The 24,143-nt window shown below is 37.5% G+C and overlaps 1 protein-coding gene across 1 annotated transcript in view; it reads left to right on the forward strand.

Moving 5' to 3' along the window:
* The window catches only part of VAV1 (vav guanine nucleotide exchange factor 1), a 68,148-nt gene that overhangs the window by 15,953 nt on the left and 28,052 nt on the right, over nt 1–24,143 (forward strand). Inside the window, exons 2-7 of the mRNA XM_081947118.1 lie at nt 9,429–9,545; nt 13,319–13,377; nt 15,604–15,669; nt 18,752–18,860; nt 19,199–19,291; nt 20,252–20,320. Of these exons, the coding sequence (XP_081803244.1) occupies nt 9,429–9,545; nt 13,319–13,377; nt 15,604–15,669; nt 18,752–18,860; nt 19,199–19,291; nt 20,252–20,320 (513 nt within the window). The remainder of the gene's footprint in view (nt 1–9,428; nt 9,546–13,318; nt 13,378–15,603; nt 15,670–18,751; nt 18,861–19,198; nt 19,292–20,251; nt 20,321–24,143) is intronic.

Below are 24,143 nucleotides of genomic sequence, written 5' to 3' on the forward strand. Positions count from 1 at the left end.
CAGAACATAGTCAAATACAGAAAGCCTTACGAGGAAACATAAAGCAGCATTGACTAAGAACAAATTACTAGTGTTTGAGAAGAAAGCTTAGATTAAGTTTTTTTAAAGTCACTTGCTGTCCCTTTACGCTCCCCCAATTTTTGATGGGAAAAGGAGCATAATTGTGTCTTCCTACTTGCAGAAGGACTCTCTTTCATTTCTCAGGGTCTTCAGTTAAAGGACTTCAGATGACTCAGATGTCATTCAGATACAGCTAGGTAACATAATACTCACTGACAATGACATGCCCATAGAAAACTCCCTTGACCTTGCCAGTGCCATCTGATTATTTTTTAAATCACCTTCAAACATAATTTTAATTCAAAGAAACTGATGAAAAACTGGCCTCCTGTGAAAAACTGGTAACAATCCTCTCCCCCCCCCCCCTTTGGGAATACCTTCTCTTCTACATGGGCCCCATGAGCTTGCTTAGGAAGTAATAATGGCAGGTGATTTGAACTTAATGCACAACTTAGTGTCTAGCCAAAGACAAAGCTAAACTAGAATACGAAACAGAAATCTGGACTGATAGAAAAGAAGGGAGGAGCTATGCTGTTTGCCTTTTTCATAGATGGCTGGACACATATCCTATGGTAAAATGTTGGCCATGATAGCCATCTTACAAGAACAACCAAAATGTCCTTATCATTTCCAGGAATTGCCCCCAAGGAGTTTCTCAACTCTGCTGCTGGAGATGATCTATTATCTTATCTCTTCTGTGGTTTTCATTGGTTTCCCCAATGGTAGTAATTCTCCCTACCTGCTGCTGGTTGCAGAAGAAAAGAATTCAGAGACCATATTAGCAGCTGTCTTATTTTTCTTATCATCTGTAAGGGGATTTTATTTGGGTACATTAGTACACGTTGTCATATATGCCAATGTCATATGTATAGTTTATTTCTTGGCTGTCAGTTAAAACAGACAATAACGTACTGGGCAGCCCAAAAAGTAGGCCTACTGTGTGATATTTTATGCAACTTACATTATTCTTTAAGTCAGTTATCAATTTCTGATTACACCCTGGATGAATGGGGGAGTCATTGGGGCTGTTGGGGGTGTTGGGGAAATTTAAGGATTCCTTTATGAACATCTTTTCCCACTGTTTTTATTCTGGGTGATTCCTTTAGAATTTGATAGTATTGTCTTGTTGAAGGATAAAGAAGGGAATATCATTTATTCATCTTACTCTCAAAACGTAAAGTGGGTTGCACTTAACTATAATATGTCATGTTTGGTTTTGATGCAGTCGTTGTGCATCAGGGATAGTTTTTGCCTTCACCAGCTCACGTGAATCAGGCTCTGGGGATTACTTAACAAATCATGGTTACAGCATGATTCAGAAACTCAACCAACCTAACAAGTGGCTGAGATTAGTTCAGAAATTGGTTTAGATCTTCCCTACTTGGTCATATGATATTCAGTTATGCTCTGGAAATACCCAGAAGTTAGTTAGACATTAAACTGTTAAGTGGCTTTGTCCAGAGACTGAGAGTGGCATGTTTGCTTCTAATTTCCTTTTCCCATCCACCTAACAGCAGCACTCTTGGTTTTAACCATTTTTGACAGCTGTAGAGAAATGAATGTGGTTAGAAACTGAAACTAGCACATAGTCAAAGGGCAGACCAAAGGTTTCAATATCTTCTGAAGCACTGTCAAGGTTTCTGGGATTAGCAGCAGATTCTTAAAACACAGCACCTCTGGTATTCAACAAAACCCCCATTTCCATCCTCTGACTAAAATATATTTGTAGATTGCAAAGATTTTCACCTCTTGTATGGGAAGAATAAATTCAGTGGAATTTATTTCTCAAAAAAGATTTGCAGCTCTACTTTACTAATCTGAACCAGTCACCCAGTTACTGGTTTTATGTAATGCACAGAAAAAAACCCAGGGAAAGCTTTAATTGTACTGTCATGGTCTCTCTTTTTGTGCAAAATCTGCAGATATCCCTGTTGGTATCAGGACTTTGCTTGAATATTTGGTTAGTGTTGCACCTGTAATAAACTGAATTATTCTTCATGTGTAAATGAACATGACCTATAAATCTATTCCTTGGTGTGCCCTTGTAGAAATCTATGAATGATTCTCATCTTAACAGAAAGTTTCTCTTCTAATACTGTCGTTATCTAAAAACTGCATTTGCTTATTTTTTATCTGGGTAAGACTAGTGGTTTCAGGGTTACTTTATATTTGGTCGAAATCCCAGCTGTATTGCTTCCTGCTGATAACCAAAGGACAAAAATAATCTAGTTTGACCTTTCTCACAGTATAAGAGCATATTTCACCATATGCGTGTGGTTATACTCATTTGGTCTCTCCATACACTAGAGGCAGATTTATCATGGCTGCAGGGGGAAATAGTCAGAGATGAAGTCAAAGGACTAAGAAATTTAAGAGACAGCACTAGTTTAGTAAAGTGCAAATAAACACAAAGTTTATTACTTCTTCTAAGCTCAGTTTGATATACATGGACTTCTTCCTCTACTTCTCCAATTCTGTAATGTAGCTAAGGCAGGGAGAATGATTTGCATTTGATAATTCAGGTTATCCAAGGGATAACCTGGATTCAGGTTTCTGGACTCTGTTCTGACAAGCTAATGACTCATAACTAGTTTCAATCTGCAAACATGAAAAATATGTCTGATTAATTATTACTGTCAGCAACCAGTGACAATATGATAGCATGTTTTTTTAACTCCCCTAGAGTGACAGAAGTCAATAGTTTTGATTCAGCAAAATCTTGCTAGTGCTTCCTTTTGAAGTATTTTCTTGTTGAAGATCGTAAATGGAGTCCTGTGAAACAGAATTTCATTTTCTTACTGATTTCAATGATGGGGTAGGGAGGCTGATTTTACAGTGAAAATTTGATTGTTATGGATAATAACTACTATATCCACTCCCATTTAGAATTGCTTTCTAATACTAAATTCTATAATACTAAAAAGTAGCTGGCAGATTATTGAGCAAATTGTTTGCGTATTTGGTAACAAGTTCTCTTATCCTTTGGTAAGGTGCAAAGCAAAATGGAAATGAATTTGATATTTACTCAAATACTTTCCCCTTTTTTTAAACTGGTACCTAGAAACATAAGCATTAGCCATTTGTGACATTTAATCTTCTTTCATGATTCAGATTTGCAAGGTATGATAACAGAGGAACAGATTAGATGTAAACTTTGCAGTTGCTTGCTCGGGACTTAAAAGTTGCGTCTAAAGGGTCTTCCAGGGTCACCAGAATATTCCATTTCTGCAAAATGAACGTCTTACGCTGGCTGTTCTACTTCATCCAGTGGACAGCCCAGAATTTGTCCATCTCTGCCATAAAAAAACCTCCCCCAGGCTAAGATCCTTTATAATATCTGCAGGGGCAATTGCTTTATGAGGTCATTTCACTCAAATGTATTTCTCTCCCACCTACTGCTTTAGAAAACATTCACTTACCTATCCACCCAATCTCCAAAAGGTTGTTTTGACAGGACACAAATAGATGTGTGGAGAAATCATTAACAAGTTTTTTTTTCCTTGTCTTTCTATGGAAAGCTGTCGTTTTCTTTTTGTATGAAATAATTTTTATTGAAAGAAAAATCTTTATGAAGATTTTAAAAACTACAGAATATAGAAGAAATAAAAATATTATAAAAGGGTTAAAGAAAAGTGAAGAAAAAGAAACACATCTAAAGAAGCAACTTTCAAACTTCTTTGCAGCAATTACAAACATAACAATTATCATCTCCACCCTCCCATACTGCATAACATAGTGTTCTTTTTTTACATAAACAAAGCTTTTAATCAATAAATCCCAAAACCCGCAGTTCATTTTTATCCATTTTTCAGCAAAAAGTCTATAAAGGTTTTCCAGTCTTTTTAAATGTACTGAAGTTGTAGTTTCCTCCTCAACCAAAAAAGTCAGTTTAGCCCTTTCTGCAAACTCAGCCATCTTCACAATTCATTCCTCCATTATTGGTCTTTCTGTAGTCTTCTATCTTTGCATGCATAATATCTTTAATATCATTAATATCCATGAGCCAAGAGGCGCTCATTTTCAAGAACCAATTGTATGCAATGATGAAAAAGCTAGGATAATAAATTTAGGAGATCAACAATCATTGACTGAATAGTTTATTCTGCAAACATCACATTCGCTATCCTTTGAATAAGGAACATAACACTGAATCACAACATTAAGGAGGCAGTATAGCTATCCCAAAATTGTATTTCCATTTACAAAGCTCAGATAATATAATCAGCAGTGCCTAGAATGCTTTATGATAGCCTTCCAAATAGATGGACTTCAGTGTTTTTAGCAACAGTCAATAGTGAGAATTTGAGAGGTGAACTCCATGCATCTGCAGAGAGTCAACTTAGGAAGAGGTTACTCTGTGATAAGCAGAACTAAATTATGCCTTAGAAATCTGGAATGGTTGACAAGAAGAACACAATACCTTCTCACAGGTTTTGTTGTTTGGAGGTCATTCACTTATTTTATACATTTAGAGACATCTAGATAATTGATGATTCAATAACAATTCAAAGCAAGGTTTGTGGATCTGGGTCTATCTGAATAATCTCTCCATTGTCTGTTAGCCAAAATATTCCAACAAGCACTTTGGAAGGCTAATATGCATGTGATTGGTTCTGAATCAGAACATGATATAAATAATATAATCTATCTACAACAATATTCTATAGAATAACTTAATTTACAATAATTCTTGAATCATCTGTTGTATTCTTATTAACTAACAAAAATCAATATGTGTACAACTTTGGCCCTAAGGAAACTCAAAACTTATATCAGCAGCGTGGGGGAATCCTAAGTTTTGCACAAACACAACAAATGCTTAACAACTCCTTCTCCCAAATTAAAGGTTTACTAGGACTAGTGGAAATGAAAAAATGGAATAGGAGGAATGGAAAAAGGTGTGGCTGGCAGCATGCTGCATTCTATAATGTTTTCTCTACAGTTCTTTGTATTACAGCGTGTTTATTTTCAGAATGTGAGAATGACATTTTAATGGCATCAAAAATTCATAAAGCACAGAAGTAAAAATAATCAAGGTTGTGAAACCCCAAAGTTTGTCATAATTATTTAAATAGCAAAAAAATGGGGAGGGGGGGCAGAACTGCTCAGAAAAAATCTTAGCACCTTAGGTGAGACAAGATGTACACATGGTGGTGGTAGAACCTCACAAAGGAGAAGATGAACTGCCCTTCTGTTCTTTATCTGCCTTGGGTTGCTGCAGAGAGCTTTCTAATATATTGTATAGGTCAGTATCGATTAGTACACCAGAGATCATGATTTGTGAATAGGGCACAGTATGTGCACAGAATCCCCCAAAAGAGATGGAGTTAAAAATGTATGGTCAGAAGAGCCACAGTGCAGTAGCCTTCTTTCATATATCCTCTACAGCAGGGGTGTCCAAACTTGGGAACTTTAAGACTTGCGGACTTCAACTCCCAGAATTCCCCAACCTGGCTGGGGAATTCTGGGAGTTGAAGTCCACAAGTCTTAAAGTTCCCAAGTTTGGACACCCCTGCTCTACAGCATTCAGAATTTTGCTTGGAAAGTGCCTAACATTCAGGTCAGCATAGTTTTCTTCCTACCTCCGATAGCTTCTGTTGCAAATGGAAGTGCTTGTTACTGTACAGTGTAGTGCAGTAAGAAGTTGGACCAGATTTGCTATTGTTTTGATGGCTAGGAAAGCAAAGAATGAATGGAAGTATGAAATTTTAATTCCTTTGTTATTCCAGGCTGTTACTACACCTTGGTTGTTTAGGGTACATTTTTGAACAATGGAAAGAACTGGAACTCTCCAATCTGTTCTCACACACCAAATGTTATGAAATATGAAACAATATTATAGCATAATTGAGAAATTAGGATGGTTCCCAGCACCAGATACGATCCTCAGCAGTTTTCTGAAATAAACAAATATGCTGGGGAAATATAACACTTTTCTCCATCTACAGTGTATAGGGAAGTCAGTTGTGTGTGCGAGAGAATGGCTTCCGTTCAATTAGCTTCCTATATTGACTTCCTCTCTGTCATAATAATGGCCATTTTGCCTCTGTCCTGATTTCATAGTAATATCATAAGCAATGGATAATCTGGACACAGTCAGGTTAAGGAAGATTGTACTATTTTGTCACAATACCCTAATTTTTGTAAAGTATTTTGGCAACAAATTAAAATGCATTCATTTATTATATTTACATCCTGCGTATTTTCAAATTAAGATAGCATACATGGTTCTTACCTTTATGCATACAACAACCACGTGAGCTCCATTATGTTAATAGATAGCAAGTGGCTAAAGATTAGTAGGAGACATCATGGCTGAGTAGAAACTGTAGCCTGTGTTTTCCTAATCCTATTTTAACCAGGATGTCATTTCTTTGCCTGTAACTACAATATGAATACGGGGCTTCAAGGATTGCATTGAAAGAACCCGATGTACCTGGAACTGGACATTCAATCAGTGGAATGTATGGCCTGGATTAACACCTTTAAATGGTGTTTTTGGATGCTTTTTCTGGCAGTTCCTGGCAGCTACCTCTCCCTGGCGTTTGCAGATTCCCATATTTCTCGCTGGGAGAAAGAGCTGCTGAAGAAACTACATCTGCTAGGTTTTACGGAGGATGCCTTGGGAAACTACGGCCTTAAGGACACCCAATTTAGGGTAGTCCAAAGGCTTGTGAACATTGATTTACAAAATCTACAAGCCAGAGCCAACAAAACATGCTCCCCCCTGATTTTTAACCAACTTAATAATTATGGATTGAGGATGGCTTCCTATTTTTATACTTTAACCATTCCTAAGTATAGAAGAGTTTTTTTCCCTAGCTCGCTTTAATGTTTTTCCCTCAGCACTTTTGGATGGTCGTTTTAAGAGGCTCCCAATTAACGAGCGGCGATGCCCTTGTGACAGAGCCGAGGTTGAAACTGTGGAGCACGTCCTTCTATTTTGTCCCATGTATAAAGCAGACAGATCCAAGTTACTGTCTCTTCTTGAAATCGTCCCTTCTAGACCTAATGGCTGTAATTTGTTTGTATATTGTCTTGGAGATGGCTCCTCATACATCACCTCTCAGGTTTCCAAATTTTTCTTAAGAGCTGTAACCATTAGAGGAGAATGCTGTAACTTTCCTTAGTTAACCTTCTGGTGACTGATTGCTATGATGCTATGATCAATTTTCTTATGTCTCTTTGTAGTACTTGTGTTTTGGTCTGTGACTGTAAGTAAATAAATTAATTAAATTTAAAAAAATGTGAATGTAACTACAATACAATACAATAGCAGAGTTGGAAGGGACCTTGGAGGTCTTCTAGTCCAACCTCCTGCCTAGGCAGGAAACCCTATTCCATTTCAGACAAATGGCTATCCAACATCTTCTTAAACACTTCCAGTGTTGGGGCATTCACAACTTCTGGAGGCAAGCTGTTCCACTGATTAATTGTTCTGTCAGGAAATTTCTCCTCAGTTCTAAGTTGCTTCCCTCCTTGATTAGTTTCCACCCATTGCTTCTTGTTCTACCCTCAGGTGCCTTGGAGAATAGTTTGGTTCCTTCTTCTTTGTGGCAACCCCTGAGATATTGGAACACTGCTATCATGTCTCCCTTAGTCCTTCTTTTCATTAAACTAGACATATCCAGTTCCTGCAACCGTTCTTCATATAATTTAGCCTCCAGTCCCCTAATCATCTTTATTGCTCTTCTCTGCACTCTTTCTAGAGTCTTCACATCTTTTCTACATCGTGGCGACCAAAACTGAATGCAGTATTCTAAGTGTGGCCTTACCAAGGCATTATAAAGTGGTATTAAAACGTCACATGATCTTGATTCTATCCCTCTGTTTATGTAGCCTAGAACTGTATTGGCTTTTTGGGCAGCTGCTGCACACAGCTGGCTCATATTTAAATGGTTGTCCATTAGGACTCTAAGATTACTAATTACTAAGATTACTAGTAGTAACTCACAGTTACTACTATTGAGCAAGGTATCACCTATACTGTACCTGTGCATTTTGTTTTTCTTGCCTAAATGTAGAACCTTACACTTTTCACCATTGAATTTCATTTTGTTAGATAGTACCAATGTTCAAGTTTGTCAAGATCCTTCTATATCTTAAGCCTGTCTTCTGGAGTGTTGGCTATTCCTGCCATCTTGGTGTCATCTGCAAATTTGATGAGTTCCCCATTTATTCCCTCATCCAAATCATTGATGAAGATGTTGAAGAGTACTGGGCCTAAAACAGAGCCTTGGGGTACTCCACTGCATACCTCCCTCCATGTAGATGCAGTTCCATTGAGGACTACACGTTGAGTGTGGTTAGGCAGCCAGTTACAAATCCATCTGGTGGTAATGCTGTCTAACCCACATTCTTCTACTTTATCTAGTAGTAGGTTATGGTCTACCTTATCAAATGCCTTACTGAAGTCCAAGTAAACTATATCAACAGCATTCCTCTGGTCCACTAATTTTGTCACTTTGTCAAAGAATGCAATAAAATTAGTCTGGCATAATCTGTTTTTGACAAACCCATGTTGGCTTTTGGCTATTATTTTGTTTACTTCTAGGCGTTCGCTAATTCGTTGCTTGATTATCTTTTCCAGAATCTTTCCTGGTATTGAGGTCAGGCTGATAGGTCTATAGTTTCCTGGATCTATTGTTTTCCTTTTTTGAAGATGGGAACGACATCACCTCTTTTCAAGTCCTCTGGTAGTTCCCCGGTGTTCCAGGATCTCTGAAAGATATAGTTCAGTGGTTCTGAGATCTCGTCTGCAACTTCAGGCAACACTTTTATACAATCTAATTGTGCCATCAGGAGTATATTCTTTGATCAATTTTGTCTGCATGAAATGAAAAGGGGCCTGAGAAGGAAATGCCATCAAAGTTCCCCTTTGGATGAATTTGTTAAATTTTGCTAGAATTTCTCTCATTAGTAAGTTGTTGAGGAAAGCTACTGTGCCACTAGCTCCAATAGCCTTTATTGTATTTATAAATTCACACAGTTTAGAGTACAGTGAACTTTTTAAATATATATATATATATATATATATATATATATATATATATATATATATATATATATATATATATATATATATATATATATATATATATATATATATATATATATATATATATATATATATATATATATATATATATATACACACATACATACACTGCAGTTCATCTGCATCATTTATTGGTAACTTGGCTCAAAGTTTAGGGCAACCCAGCGTAATCAAACAGAAATTGTTCAGAAGCTAGTGTTTTGACTGAATTAACTATACATTTAGTACGATGACCTGCTTGCTAATGTTCTTACTCAATATCACCTATTTCCAACAGCCTTGTGATCTATTCTTTACATTTCCTTTCCAGTTCCTGTGCTTAAAGAATATCCGGACCTTCCTTGCTACATGCTGTGAGAAGTTTGGTCTGCGGAAAAGTGATCTTTTTGAGGTCTTTGATTTGTTCGACGTAAAAGATTTTGCAAAGGTACTTCTCTCTCACATTAAAACAATTTCCATATGTTCCCTATGATGGTCATCGAAGTCCTTTTGATCCTGAATGTTTTATATCAGTGCAAAGAAGTCATTGTGGAATGATGGATGGAATGGAAGATTCTCAGTCCTCAATGAATACTAGTTTCAGTAATGACACCATGTTGGAAAAATCAGCTTTAATTATTAATATTCGTTATTCTTCCTAGTATTTTCTCCTAAAACCAATTTTCAGACCCTTACAAACCAAATCCTACTTCTAGTAAAATTAGTTATCTGATGTTGTAATTTCAGCTAGCAGAATACATCACTGTCTTCTATCTCTATCTGTATCATCTACCTAGTTCTATCTCTATCTACAAATCAAACATCTGTTCAACTATTATATTCTTTATTTGCATTTCTTCATTTGCTTTTCATTTGAATGGGACACAAGGTTGTTTAAAATATCAAAAACCATAAAACAACATAATCCATTATATTTCTGAATAGCCAAGTGATATAAGAATAAAAATAGTAGAAAGCGGCAATTCCACTGTGATCCAGTCATTTAAGCAAATTTTGCAATGCAAGGGGAAAAAAATGAATAGCAAGTAAAGTCATGTGCAAATTGTAGCAAATTATTTGTCTCAGAACAAGTTCAGAGGTCACAATCAAATGTAATGGATAAAAAATATGTGTGCACTCCATTACGCCCCTCTCAGGATTCTGATACCCTGACTGAGCATGATATCTCAATCCAGCAAACTAAATTGGCAGGTTCCTGATGCTCAGATTTTAAGATTAGGGCCACTTTATTTGTGGCAAAAAAGGAAGAAGATTATCACTCCAGACAGCTGCAAACTGGATCTGAATATGCCTTGTCCCAGAGCCTGTTCTCTCTGTGTGTGTCTCTCTGTGTGTCTCCCTCCCTCCTCCACCCATAGAGCAAAGCCTATTGTGTTATTCTTGGTTTCACTTAAGTGCAGCAATACAGTCCTAGACCTTTCTGAAAGGAGGTGCAAGGTAACATCATTGCATTCCCAGACCTGCTTTCATTCAACAAGTCTGGAAGTAACCACGAGCTGTTGCCCACAATAGGATGTGAAATATAGTAGCAGACCCACATAGCTGGCTGTAGTAGGTGTATCCTAAGGTCTGGCTGTAACATATTTAACCTTGCAGCAGAATGTTTCTTTGAAACCACAGATTGTCAAAAAAAAAATAAAGCAAAACAAAGCAAACCTGGCACACTTCAAGAAAAAGGCATTAAAACATGAACTTCAGTCAGACCCCTCTTTCTAGAGTACCATATCCCATATCCCCCCCTCTCTCCCTCCCTCCCTCCCTCCCTATCCTTGCCTCCTTCCTACAGTTGAGAGTATGATGGCCCAAGGTCACCCAGCTAGCTTTATGCCTAACACAGAACTAGAATTCAGGGTTTCTATCCTGATGCCTTATCTACCGTGCCAGTCTAGTTCTCTAAGCTTCATTGCCCACTTCTTATGGTACTTAGAAAAATTATGAGAGGCTTCTTTTAGACAACATCCAGGTAGGATGTTCTTATCTAGTGGTAGGAATAGTTTTATTAACAGTATGTAATGGTTTTATTTATTTAGAATTATATTATTTTCATTTTGGCCAGGGGCAGAACCATAGTGGTTAAAGGGTGAGAATTTCCAAAGTCTTTGAAATGCTCTGTTTCCAAAATAGTGAATTTTGATATCCCTAATTAAAAGCTTCATCATCTCAGGACCCTTAAGAGCTAATTTACGAGCTAAGGGCTGAGAAAGAGTGATTTGCTGCCTGAATTTATGTCTGAGGCCAAATTTGAAGTAGGGGATTTCCGTATCTTGTTCTGAATCACCATCCTACACCCACTCTATATAATAATAAGCATAAAAAGAAGAAAAATCCTTTTATCATCTTTAAGACTAACATATTTATCATGACAGCCACTCTTTAGATAATGACTATCTGAGGAATTTTGCTGCTGGAGACAAAGCCCAGAGAATAACTCCCAATCTTATAACCCTGGCTGAATTTGAGGAGGGAGTGGGACACTAGGTCAGGAAGCATATGCATTCTCCCTCTCTCCCTCCCCCTTCTCTCTCTCTTATAAACTGACATACCTATTATGCCTATTATTGTCAACAAATAGGTGTTGGAACTATGCTACTGCAAAACATTGTACAAAGCCAATTCTACAAAATACTTACCTATCTATATGGTATGCTAGGCTAGGCTAGATTAGGCTAGGCTAAACTAAACTAAGCTAGGCTAAGCTATATGCCAATTGGATGACATGAGATTTAAAATGGTTTTTATTTCAAGTAATGGGAACATACAACAGTATGGTGCATTTGCTTTGCTTATAGCATGCAAGAAGTTCTTATAAAAATTCTCTGAGGCCAAATAAAAATCATCAAGAAAATTTTAAGAAGACAGACTTGGGATTTGAACTAGATGAGTTAACTTGAAACTTGATATATTTTTAAACCTATGATGATATCATCAGAAATCGTATTGATTGAAAAACTAACACAGTTTCAAGAATATATGCCGTAATCTTTAATGTACATACACACACACATCTATGTAGGGAGGTTATGTCTGTTTTGCTGTAATTTTTAATTGTTACATGTTAACATGGTTTAAAAATCAACTTGTGACTTGGTTGTGGAGCGTAAATAAATAAATGAAATAAATAGTTAAACACCATAAATCTGTCATGTATAGTGAACAGAGCAGTTACCTGAAGAATAGTTATGTCAGCGTTCCAAATATCAAGCAGAATTAGAGTCCACGGCAAAATTATCCTTAAAGTTCCAATTTAATAAGTCAAACTTGTTGGCAAAAACTGTGGAATCCCAAATCTAAAAGCTTCCTGAGATTCCACCCAGTTGAAAGTTCATGATCTTTTCCCCACACCCATAAATCCATCACATGGTCCAATCTTCTTCGGCCACGCTGGCATCTCCACCCAGCTGGTTCCAGTCAGGTGCAGAGGTGCGGAGACAAAAGATTACCTTGGGCTTCTAGAAAGGAATGACAACAACACATTCCACAATTCTACTCCTTTCTATTCCCCCTCCCAATTACTACACTAATGAAACAGCATAATGAAATAATAGAGAGTGTGGCAGGCCAAAGATCCTAAAAAGGAATATGACTGCAGGTCTGACAAGTTAACTGTTGTAAACTTAAGATATATTGGCAAAATAAGTGAGTCTAATCAAGGTGGAACAGAATGTCATCTAGATTATTATATATAGATATACCTGGGATTAAACATTTAATATTCAATCATATTTTACAGGATGTATTATTCTGTACCTTGGGGAAGCTAAGTTTAAAAGATTAAAATAGTAATAAAATGCAGAAGACATTATTCAAAGAAAGAAAACAGAGAAACAGGCAATAGAGGATAATCCACCAACCTTCATCACAACCAGGTTAAAGTATGTGACTCTTACCTCTAGGTATGGTTTACAAGACTGCCTGGAGAAAAATTAGGAGTGTATAAGTTAAAATGGATTTCAGACTTGAATTATTTTGGGGATAAGGACATTGGTCATTTCCATGTTGGGACCTAAAATCTATCATCAGTCAGATTTTTGCAATCCTTTGGTATTATGCACATAACCATATCATTTTAATCAGCAAAACCTGTCCTGACCTGAAAGGTAATATTTAAATCAATGAGGATTTAGTAATTAAATCCTATGATGTCATGATCTGCACATCTCTGAATCTTTGTCTTTTTTTTTGTTCCCTTCTTTCCTGCAGGTTATTGATGCTTTATCAATACTCTCATGGACGCAAGTTGCCCAAAAGAAAGGGTTCGTGTAAGTGCAAAACTAGTTAATGTATAGCTATTCAAAGACATTTGTAAAATTTTCATTTAAAAACATGCTTTTTATCTGATTTGCCTTTAATGTAGGCTTCTTACAGTATACAACATATATACAGTAAGTCTCAGAAGCTACAGGTAGCACCAAAATAATGGTTTGCTGCTAATAGGGAAAACGTGCTCCTCCAGACCAGAATTAATTTGAAATTATTTACCAATAGGCTTTCTGACCTGATTAAAATCTTCTTCTTCCTACTTTCCCCCCACAATTTGCAGGATTCCATTTCAGATCAATGAATGCCATTTCATGTCCATGTCAGTTGTGTCCTGCCACCTTTACTTTGGTCTTCTGTGTGGACACTTCTCAACAGTGTTAAAGTGGCAGACAGTATAGATGGCAAAGTAGGTTGCTACTCATAATATATGGCTGTTGATCCATGTGTTGAGATAGGAATTACCTGATAGATTTGTCATCTGAGCCTGGCGTCACTTGCTCCAGGTCCCATTCAGGGCCACCCTTGTGGGAGGGCAGTTTCCAGCAGCACCATTAGGAGGAATGGACCTTGCTGCCTCTTGGCTCAATTTGAGTGGCAGTTATTCATCCCAATATAGTATAGCATTAAGGTACATCAGGAACCTCCTCGCCAGATGTAATTTTGTTTGCTCAGTCCAAACACTGAAAAAACGTTTTCTGAGGATACTATTCTCCCTGGAGGTAAAGGTGGCATTGACTAGACATTAGGTCTTTTCAGCAATTACTTTTGCATTTTGGATCATTCTTCCCATACAGGTGCAATTGGTCCTGGACCTACTTGCATTTTGCAAGACTGTGAAGATTATCCTATTTCAATGTCCTTTTGAGTTAGGATAAATCCAAAGAACCATGAATTATTGATTTCCATTGTATTGTTCTGGAATAATGTTAAACCCATGTATAAAGGAACTGGTACTCTAGAATTAGAGTAAGTTTTGTTAGGTGACTAAGCCTATCAGTCCAGCTGCCCTTGAACACCTGCCTCCTTCCCTTGTGCATCCCCCTTCCACATTAAGGAGTGTGATGGATATCTTCTTGTCAGCTAACAACTTTTGGTTGAAAATGACAACAAAGCTGGCAGATCCCCACATTCTTGTCCTTAAGGCTCCATTTACACTATAAATAAGAGCAGCACCATTTGCCAGCATTGCATCTCTGACATGAGTGAGTTTGCCTGTGGGGGCAGGAAATTTTATGTTATTCTAGTTTTTTTCAAGATCAAAGGGTAATGAATAGTACTTTAAACTTAGCTGGGGGAAGAACCCAGAGAATGTTTATCAGAAGTTTCCCATCCAAATAGACAGATATATTGAATGGATAATTGCTTTCATCTTATGGCTTTATGATGAAAAATTTATGGCGCAATAGTTTCATTGCAGCATAAGCTTTGACCAACTAAATCATTAGATGCAGCCGATGGACTTGTGCCTAATAAATGCATTCACTCTTAAAGTGCCCAGGGATTCTTTATTGGGTGAACAGTATTATCCCTCTAGAATGTATGCCATAGACTTCCTACATTAATAGCACAATGAGGCTGGTCTTCCTTTTCACCATGACTTAGATTAAGGATGAGAAGCAGCCTTGCTTTTTTTGGGGACATCCATACAATAAAGACATTGACTATGATTTCATTGAAGAGGATTTTTGACACATAACCTTGGAACTGTTTTTCCAGCATACTTTTAATTTCTGTTTGATGTAAAAAAGACAAAACATGGAGTGTTTTCCCTTTAACTTACTTTGGGAGGATGAAGGCTTGGGAGGCAGCTGCAGTAATCCTACACAGTCAGTAGTCCCTGCTGAGTGTTTGCCTGAGATGGACTGGCCTTTTCTGATTTGGCTGGGCCCCTATGCTGTGTTGTCTCTTCCCCGTTGAGGTAAGGATGGCCTCATTGCTCCTAAGCCCCCAAAAGTCTCTCATGATCCAGTTGTGCCAGCGTGCCAGGGGACCTTAGGGATTCCCTTCATCTATTATTCTTGTTTTAGCTGTTTATTGTATAGCTTTTTAATGTTTGCTAATGATAATGATTTTTAGTTATTACACAGCCCAGAATCACTTGCTTTGTGAAATGGGTGGCTTTAAAATCTCCAAATATTGTGAATATTACTTTTAATATTCTATAATTGCATGATTTGCACCGTGTCTATGTTTGCCTGAATTTGAGCATTTTTATTACTCTACAGGCCATTTCCCACGGAAGAGAGCATTGCAGATGATGACATCTACAATGGTTTATCAGATCAAATTGAGTAAGAAGCACTTTACTTTGAGAAGGGAAAAATATTCATGGATTGGAATTGCTTTTGATTTTGGGGTGGATATGGGGTGGAAGGTCTTGAATTAATATACAATTACAAATTCAACAAGTAAAGCATTTTGTATTACTGCGTGTTGAAAATCTGCAGATATTTTTACTGTTGTAGGCTTTCAGACCTAGCCATGCTTCTTTTTTATATATAAAAAGTTTATTTTTTCATTTTCATAACAAATAACCACATGTATACTCTCACATAACCAACATTATTTTATATTATTAAATATTTACATCAATTCATTTTACCATCAACCCCCAAAACGATTATTGGCTCTTCTGCTCTCCATACACCATATTTGTACCCTATCCATCACTTTCTTCTCCCTCTCTCCTCCTCCTCCCTACCTCCTTTCTTCCCTCTGTCATCCTTCTCTTCTCTATTTCCCCTTCCTCTCTCCTTCTCCTATCTCTCTTTCCACTCCTTCTTTCTCTCCTCTTCTTCCCCCCTCTCCTAACCCTCTCTTCTTCCCTTACCTCTCTCCTCTTTTCCATACTCTTCATCTCATTTTCTTGGTGTATTTCAGCCTCTGAGCAAGCTCCATTTTATGTTGATGGTATTTATAATTCAATTTCAATAAATATCTTTAATTTTAACATATCTCCTCCTCCTCCTCCTTTTTTTTGGAAGAGAAAAAAAAGTATACATATATAGCAATTATATTTTAACACATACACACCCAACTTATTTTTGGCCAGAAGGTGGACCTGATTACAATTCTCAGCTATTCTCATCATAATATTGTATAGTTATACATCATTACACGCCCCAAATGTTTAGTTCTGTCTTTATAATCTCAATAATTTTCCATTATAAGTATGTTTCATGTTCCCCCTCCATTTTTCCATATCTTAACTTAGCTTACATTTAATTGTCTTTAAATAACAATCTTTGCTGTTCAATGTTCATTACAGTTCCATTTGTCTGCTATGTAAAATAGCAAGAACTCTCAAACAAAGCACACCTCACTTTGTTCATCTTAAGAATTCTATATGCATCCATATTTCCTATATTTTAACCTATATTTAATTGTCTTTCCATTATCATATTCAATCAATAGTTTAATTATCATGTAAAAGAGTAAATCACATACCTCTACTTTATGTTCTCCACATAACAATTTCTAAATATATTTCTTCCTAGTAAGTCTTTTATCCTAAATTCTAAACTGCTTTTTATGTTCATCTTCTTAAGACTTGTATACATGTCCATATTTCATATATTTTAACCTTTATTTAATTATCTTTCCATTATCATATTCAATCAGTTAACAACTCAGTTTAATTATCATGTAGCGGAGTAAATCACATATCTCAACTTTATATTCTCCATATAACAATTTCTAAATATCTGATTTTTTTCCTAGTAAGTCTTTTGTCCCAATTCTCTATTCCTGTCTCCTCCCTCTTCTTTGTTGGGGCATGTCCACCCTTTTCAATTTTCTCCAAACCACTGTCAAACCTAGTAAAGTCTGCTTTTTATTTCCCTTTGTTGGGACATATCCCCCCCTCTTCAGTTTTCCCTATGCCACTGTCAAACCCAGTGAAATCTTTTGTCTGCTTTTTATTTTTCACCATTTCTACCATTCCATTACCCTCCCACTCATCTTCCTTCATTTCCTGTTTCTCCTCAGATACTAACTTCAAGATTCTATTTAAACTTAATTTTAATGAATTATGCATATTTTTTATAATTTCACATAATTCTTGAAATTCCCAGCTTTCCATAATGTCCAGTTCCAAAATTACAGTTCGTTGTACAGTTAATTATAATTTAAATTCCAAGTTTTCCAAGGTTCTTCTTATTTTGAAATTCTAATCCAACTTAAATTCTGATTCAACTAAAATGGAGAGGAAGAGAAGGGGGAGACATCTTAATCACTTTGCTTTCTTTGTTCTTCCCTCCAGCAAAAAGCTCCATATTTTTTCATGCAGTGGTTGCCAAAGTGGCCAGTACCAGTCTCTGAGGGGCGATGGGATGATTTAGGGGGGACACTAAGAGGCAAGGGGGGCGACAGGGGGGTGCTAAGAGGCAAGGGGGCAGCAGGAGGCACTAAGAGGCAAAGGAGGTGGCAGAGGAGTGCTGGAGGTAGCCCCCTCGCAGGGCGCAATTCTGCCTGGGGCTCTGTTGGCCGCCAGTCAGCTGAGCACTTCCGGCAGGGGTGAAATTCAGTCTAACGTCCCAAAGACTGGAAGGATTTTTCACTCGCTCGCTCGCTCATTCAGGAGGCATACAAGCAGCGAGTCCGATGTCACTGCACAACAGTGCTCGCCTGCCTGCCTGCCTCTCACGCTTTTATAAATTGATTTACTTCTGACTCCCTTTCCGGGGGTGTGCTGCGAGCCGCCTCTGTGAGGATTGCATCGCAGTGCGCCTGTGCAACGGAGCCACCCCCGCAATCCCTCTTGCACCCGCTCCACACGGACACGCCACTCTTTCCACTCTTGTGAGAAAAAAATGTGCCCCCAAAAGACTATGGTGCTATGCTTTATCCCTTTCATGTTAAAACAAAATCACTCCTCAAATTAACACTTCTAAGAACTGTTGCCACTGAATCTTTAGCTTCTCTAACAAAGCAGGGCATATTGGGAAAATGTTTTCACATGTTATGTAGGTTCCTAAACTAACAAACATGCAACGGCATCTTCCACAGAGTTTGGAGAAATGCAATAAGCTGTTAGAATAAATGAAAGATATGAAGAACCTACAGTTCTGTTTTTAAGGGAAATGACATACTGGAAGTGCATTTAAGATCTTGTTTAGTGATATTATTGTTGGTAGGAAGCTTAGCTATACACTATATATTTCAATACCAAGCGATAGAGATACAGACCTTCAAAAGACACATTTTGCCATTTTGGGAGCACCAGTCTCTAATATTATCCAGATGATTTCTTATAATCAGACTGCCACTTGGAGTGAGCTTTTCTAAAATGTTGGATTTCCCACCTTTCTCTGGGAAAGGCTGATCTTGTACTATTTACAATGTGGGGTTTTTTTCTGTTTCCTTTTTCACCAGTGACACTATGGAGGAAGATGATGACCTTTATGATTGTGTTGAGAATGAGGAAGAGGAAGGGGATGAGATCTACCAGGACTTGATGAGATCAGAGCCTAGTGCCACGCCAGTAAGTAACTAGAAAGTGATATTTCTCTATGAGGCAGAATTGGCTGCAAAACCTTCAAACACTTCAGCAATCTATCTAAAGAAAATATCACTTCTGCAATTGATGTATTAATACCTTTTCACAGAGGAGAATTATGACCCCAACAGATCGTAGGCACTTTGAGAAAGAACTAAACCAATTTAAAAATAGGAAGGTTATTCTCATTTCCATTTTATAGATGGACTTATATTTGAAATATAATCACTCGGCTTCAACAGAAGGGGCCATGGATATTCAATAGACATATTACCCTTTTTCCATAAACAAGGACTTTCACTATATTTTGTGTCTTGCAACAGCAAATGACTGAACTCGATAAGAGGAAATGCTGCCTTCAGGAGATAGAACAAACAGAAGAAAAATACACAAGCACACTAGAATCTATTCACCAGGTATTTATGCTCAATATTCATCTAATTCACCTCTTCCCTACCACTAGTTCAAGCAGTGCTGTATTTTTCTCTGCCTTATATTTGAGAAGAGCAGCTTCCTTGGAACATAATTAATTGATATGGAAGATAAGAAACAGAAAGTCAGTGACTCTGGACCACATTGAGTATCAGAAAAGAAAGAAAAATGGGGTTGGCCCACTTCTGCCATGATGTTTAGTACTCAGTTATTCGTAGCTAGCAAAAATATAAGTTATGATCTTGAGCCCCACTGACCAGTGGTGGGATTCAGCCAGTTCGCACCACTTTGGGAGAACCGGTTGTTACCTTTCTGAGAAATTTGGTGAACTGGTTGTTGGAAGAAATCATTAGGGCAGAGAACTGGTTGTTAAATTATTTGAATCCCACCACTGCCACTGACTATGTACAGAAATCCCTCAGAGTTTTGCCTTCCCATTTCATTACTTAATGCTGTCATGGAAATGCTGAACTCAGCAACTTTAAAAAAATGGACATGCGGTGTTATTTTTAACATCATGAGTTCGAAGGGAAGTCTATATGGTCCTGGGTTCTCCACATCTGCATTTGCAAGTGCAGAGATGGGGTTGGAAATCCCTTAGTCGGACATGTCTTCTAGGAGATCTGTTATGGTGGCATGAGCTTCCATGGTCATTGGAAAAATGCCTCCCTGTCTCCATGCTATTCCTAATCCACCAACGGAGATGTCGACTATTTTCATTTCAAAGAAGAAGTCAGAACATGCACTCACTCATTTTTTGAGTCTCCTGAGCTTCTTCCATAGAATCTTGATGAGAATTGTACAAATGTGATTGCAGGATTGTCTTGGTTCCTCCTAATATGAAATGTTCTTTTAGTTAACGCTGTCTATTTATTTCTCTTCAGTATCTTCTCTCTTGAATTATCTTATTACTGGTCATTTCAACCAGGATCTGTTCTTTGCAGCATTTTATGAAACCACTGCAATTATTCTTGGAACCTCAGGACCTTGAGAATATTTTTATTAATATTGAGGTAAGATCTTCCTATGCTTTTGATTAAACTAATTTTCAGGAATTTTGTATCAGCAATCCTACATAAATTTAATACACCTCTTTATAGTTGGGCTCCAAGATATAGATTTAATTAATTTAGTGCAAGAGCAGGCAAGGCATTGCTATGCAGGCACCTTGGAGAGATTTCTATGAACATAGTCAGGATTTCACTGGTCCAACAGCTAGACAGAAATGTGCAGTTGATATCCAGTAAATTTGCTTCCAATACAGTTTACAATGCAAACTCCAGAATCAGTTCCCATGTAGAAATCTTGACAATGGCAAAGAAACATGTAGGATTCAGTTCCATTATGCCTGATAAAGTTTAGAGTTGACTGATATCGTTCATACCATAAGACAGCACTAAGATGTAGAAATGAGGTAAATCAAGTCTGTTGAAGGGAGGCAATGGAAACAAGTTAATGGTTTTATTAAAGGTTTTACATAAAAACTAAAACAAAGGGAGGGAGGGGAAAGAAAAAAGTGCAGAAAGTAAAAACAAAACTTTTATGTTATGATTACAAAAAAGAACTCACTTTTCTCTATATTCAGTTTTTTGTAATCATCAACAACACAAATCATAAAGCATATCTTTTGTAAGGTTTCCTAAAAATGCCCTAATTGATTTATGTATCGAGTCAAGTTTCAATACAAAATTAGTCATTTATTAGGAGCATTATAGGCAAGATCTTTTCACAGTCAAGTCTAAGCTTTGTTTGATTTATAGCTGAACTTTACCCCTGTTCCTTCCCTCCCCTCAGTCTGTTTCATAAATCACATTCCCCTATGAGATGCAGCCCTCCCAAGCCAGCTGCAGTAATCTGAGATCCAACTTCAGCCAACAGTATGCGTGGAATGCACTCTCTCCCTTCTCTCACTATGACAATGCTGGGAGTTGACATCTTTTTCGTTTCAAGAAAAAAGTCTATATAAACACATACATACATACCAGAGGTGGGTTGCTCCCAGTTTGGCCCAGATCAGCCAAACTGGTAGTAGCAGCGGCAGGAGCAAGCCCACCTGCTTCCTGGGCACATGTCCAGGAGCACGTCCAAACCAGTAGTAAAAAGAATTGGCAGCACTCCACTGATACATACATACATACATACATACATACATACATGTAAAGGTTCCCCTTGAACATATGTGCTAGTCATTCCTGACTCTAGGGGGCGGTACTCATCTCTGTTTCAAAGCTGAAGAGCCAGCGCTGTCCGAAGACGTCTCTGTGGTCATGTGGCCAGCATGACTAAATGCTGAAGGCACACGGAACGCTGTTACCTTCCCACCAAAGGGGGTCCCTATTTTTCTACTTGCATTTTTACATGCTTTTGAACTGCTAGGTTGGCAGAAGCTGGGACAAGTAATGGGAGCTCACTCCATTACACAGTACTAGGGTACTGCTGACCTTTCTGATAGACAAGCTCAGTGTCTTAGCCACTGAGCTACTGCGTCCCTACATACATACATACATACATACATACATACATACATACATACATACATACATTTAGAAAGTAAAATAGGAAGGAGAGCTATGCATGTTCCTTGACCAAGTGGAATGTAAAAAAAAAGAAAAAAAAACAAATGAAATTTGCTCCCGTCTTTTTTTAAAAGAGACAACTTAATGATTAAAATTGACAAAAGCAGCCAAAAGTATGGAGATCCTGAACATTGTGCCCAGGCTCTAACTGAGCCTGTTTCACACAGTGGTTGTTTTTTTTCTTTTCTAGGTTTAGCTCTTTGGTTGAGCTGTTGTTTTAATCTTGGTGAGGTTTTTATTATTAGCCATCTTGAGTTGTTTGCCAGTCGTTTGACCATATAAATCAATATCATAAATAAATAATAAGCAGAAGGAAAATAAAGGTTATAAAATTTATTTTCAGACATAAATATAACTATCTCTACCTCGTTATGTAATGACCAAATGAATACAAATATTTAATTTCCTTCTAACCATATGGCTCTGTCCCTTTTACTTCTGTCCTATGCAGCTAACACTATTTGCAGACTGAGAGAGTAGGGCCCACCATCCTGTAACCAGCATGACCAGTGATGGATTTTATAGTACTAGGCAGGGGAAGATTGAGTTGGATTCTACTGGCCAACCAGCATGGTTTCAATATCTTCCATAGTATAATAATATCCTTTGGCCCTGGTCAGACAACTCCACCTTGAAGCCTTCCTTGACCTTTTTCCCTTTGCCACCAACACACAGCTACGTTTTTACAAATAATCATAACGCATTTGTATTGATTTGCAGCATATTTGTCCCATGCATTATGGTGCATGTTAATGCAGTCCTCAGATCCCATGACCACAGAGCACCAAAAACCTCATCTTCAATGCATTTAAAAGAATTGCACTCTGCCTATGCCCCCCCCCCCGCCCCCAAGGATAGCTGGATTCCAATAAGTTCCCTCCTTGACAGGCTTTCATTTTGCTACACTTGTGGCCTAGACTTCCCTCCTTTGCTATGTCCTCTCTAACCTTGCTGGTTTGGGTTTGCTTATGTGTCACTTCCCTTCTCTCTTTCCACGGCCAGAGTGACTCACCTGCAAAAATGAGCCATTTATTTTAGACGAGGTTTGTGGCTCAATCCTGAGTCCTGAAATAGCAGCCGAAGAGCCTTCGGATTATTATTATCCTTTCCACCCTTCCAAAGGGTGAAAAAGCAGAGCTCCCCAGATCTCGGCTCTAGTTTGTTTTGGCTGACTCCAGGTGATGTAAAATACTGCATAGATTGTGCTAGTGACACATGGCACTCTCCTTTAATCTGCATGGATTGCACACACAGGGTCAGACCAAGAATATCAAAAACTTTTCAAACATGAGTAAGTTGCAATAATTTTATCTGGCTATTTCATAACAACATCCAAATTCTATGGGACATTTCTTATTATATTCCTCCAGAATCCTCCTCCGTAACTGTTTCCTTTAAAATGTTTCTTGCAACTCATTTAATTTTATGGAGAATTTGTATCTGTAAATGAATTGTGGATGGCCCTGGGGAATGAGGGGAAGAGATGCTGCCTAGAAAACAACCAGATCAGAGAGACAGGAGCCCTCAGTGGCTTAATTGTCAAAGAAAGAAATGTACCGTAAGAAGGACCTGCACTAATGGATCAAGCATTTAAAAGTGGTGATGGGAAATTTTACTTTCAGACTTTGAAGACTCTGTTAATGCTCTATTAATTTATTTATCCTAAATAAATTAGGATTAGTTCATCTAGTTCTGTTTCCCGTCTAGTTTACCTGGGAGGTCGGACATTTCCATTCTCTTTGCTTTTGTCTGTGTATGAATTATGAAATTTCACTTCAAAATGGCCTGGCTAGGATGAATGCTTAACTCAAAGTAATTCTCTCTGTATTAAGTGGAATTTAATCTAAACATATGATCATCTCCTCTTCCTCCTTCTCTTTCTTCTCCTCCTCCTTTAAATCAACAATATATATTTACTAGAAAGATATAGCCAATATACAAAAGACAAATTAAAAAATGGAAAGAAATTAGAATTTCCATGACATTTAAATTCAACATTTTTAAATTATCCAAAAGAAAGAAAAAAAAGAAAGCAGACAATTATTAAAATAAGTGTGTACCAAATTGGGATCTTTACGCATCAGCAGTAACAACAACATGGGTAGATTGGATAGAGCTAAAGAATAAAAGAATTTTGACCTTAGAAGGCCATGATTTGCAAGCAGGCTGACATACATTCCTATGGGATGATAACAATAAAATGCACAAATACTTTCAAAATCATTTAATTGGCAGAACAGAACATGAAAGTTGACTGGCT

The sequence above is a fragment of the Natrix helvetica genome (genome assembly GCF_964273705.1).
Source record: "Natrix helvetica genome assembly, chromosome: 1".
Classification (NCBI taxonomy): Eukaryota; Metazoa; Chordata; class Lepidosauria; order Squamata; family Natricidae; genus Natrix; species Natrix helvetica.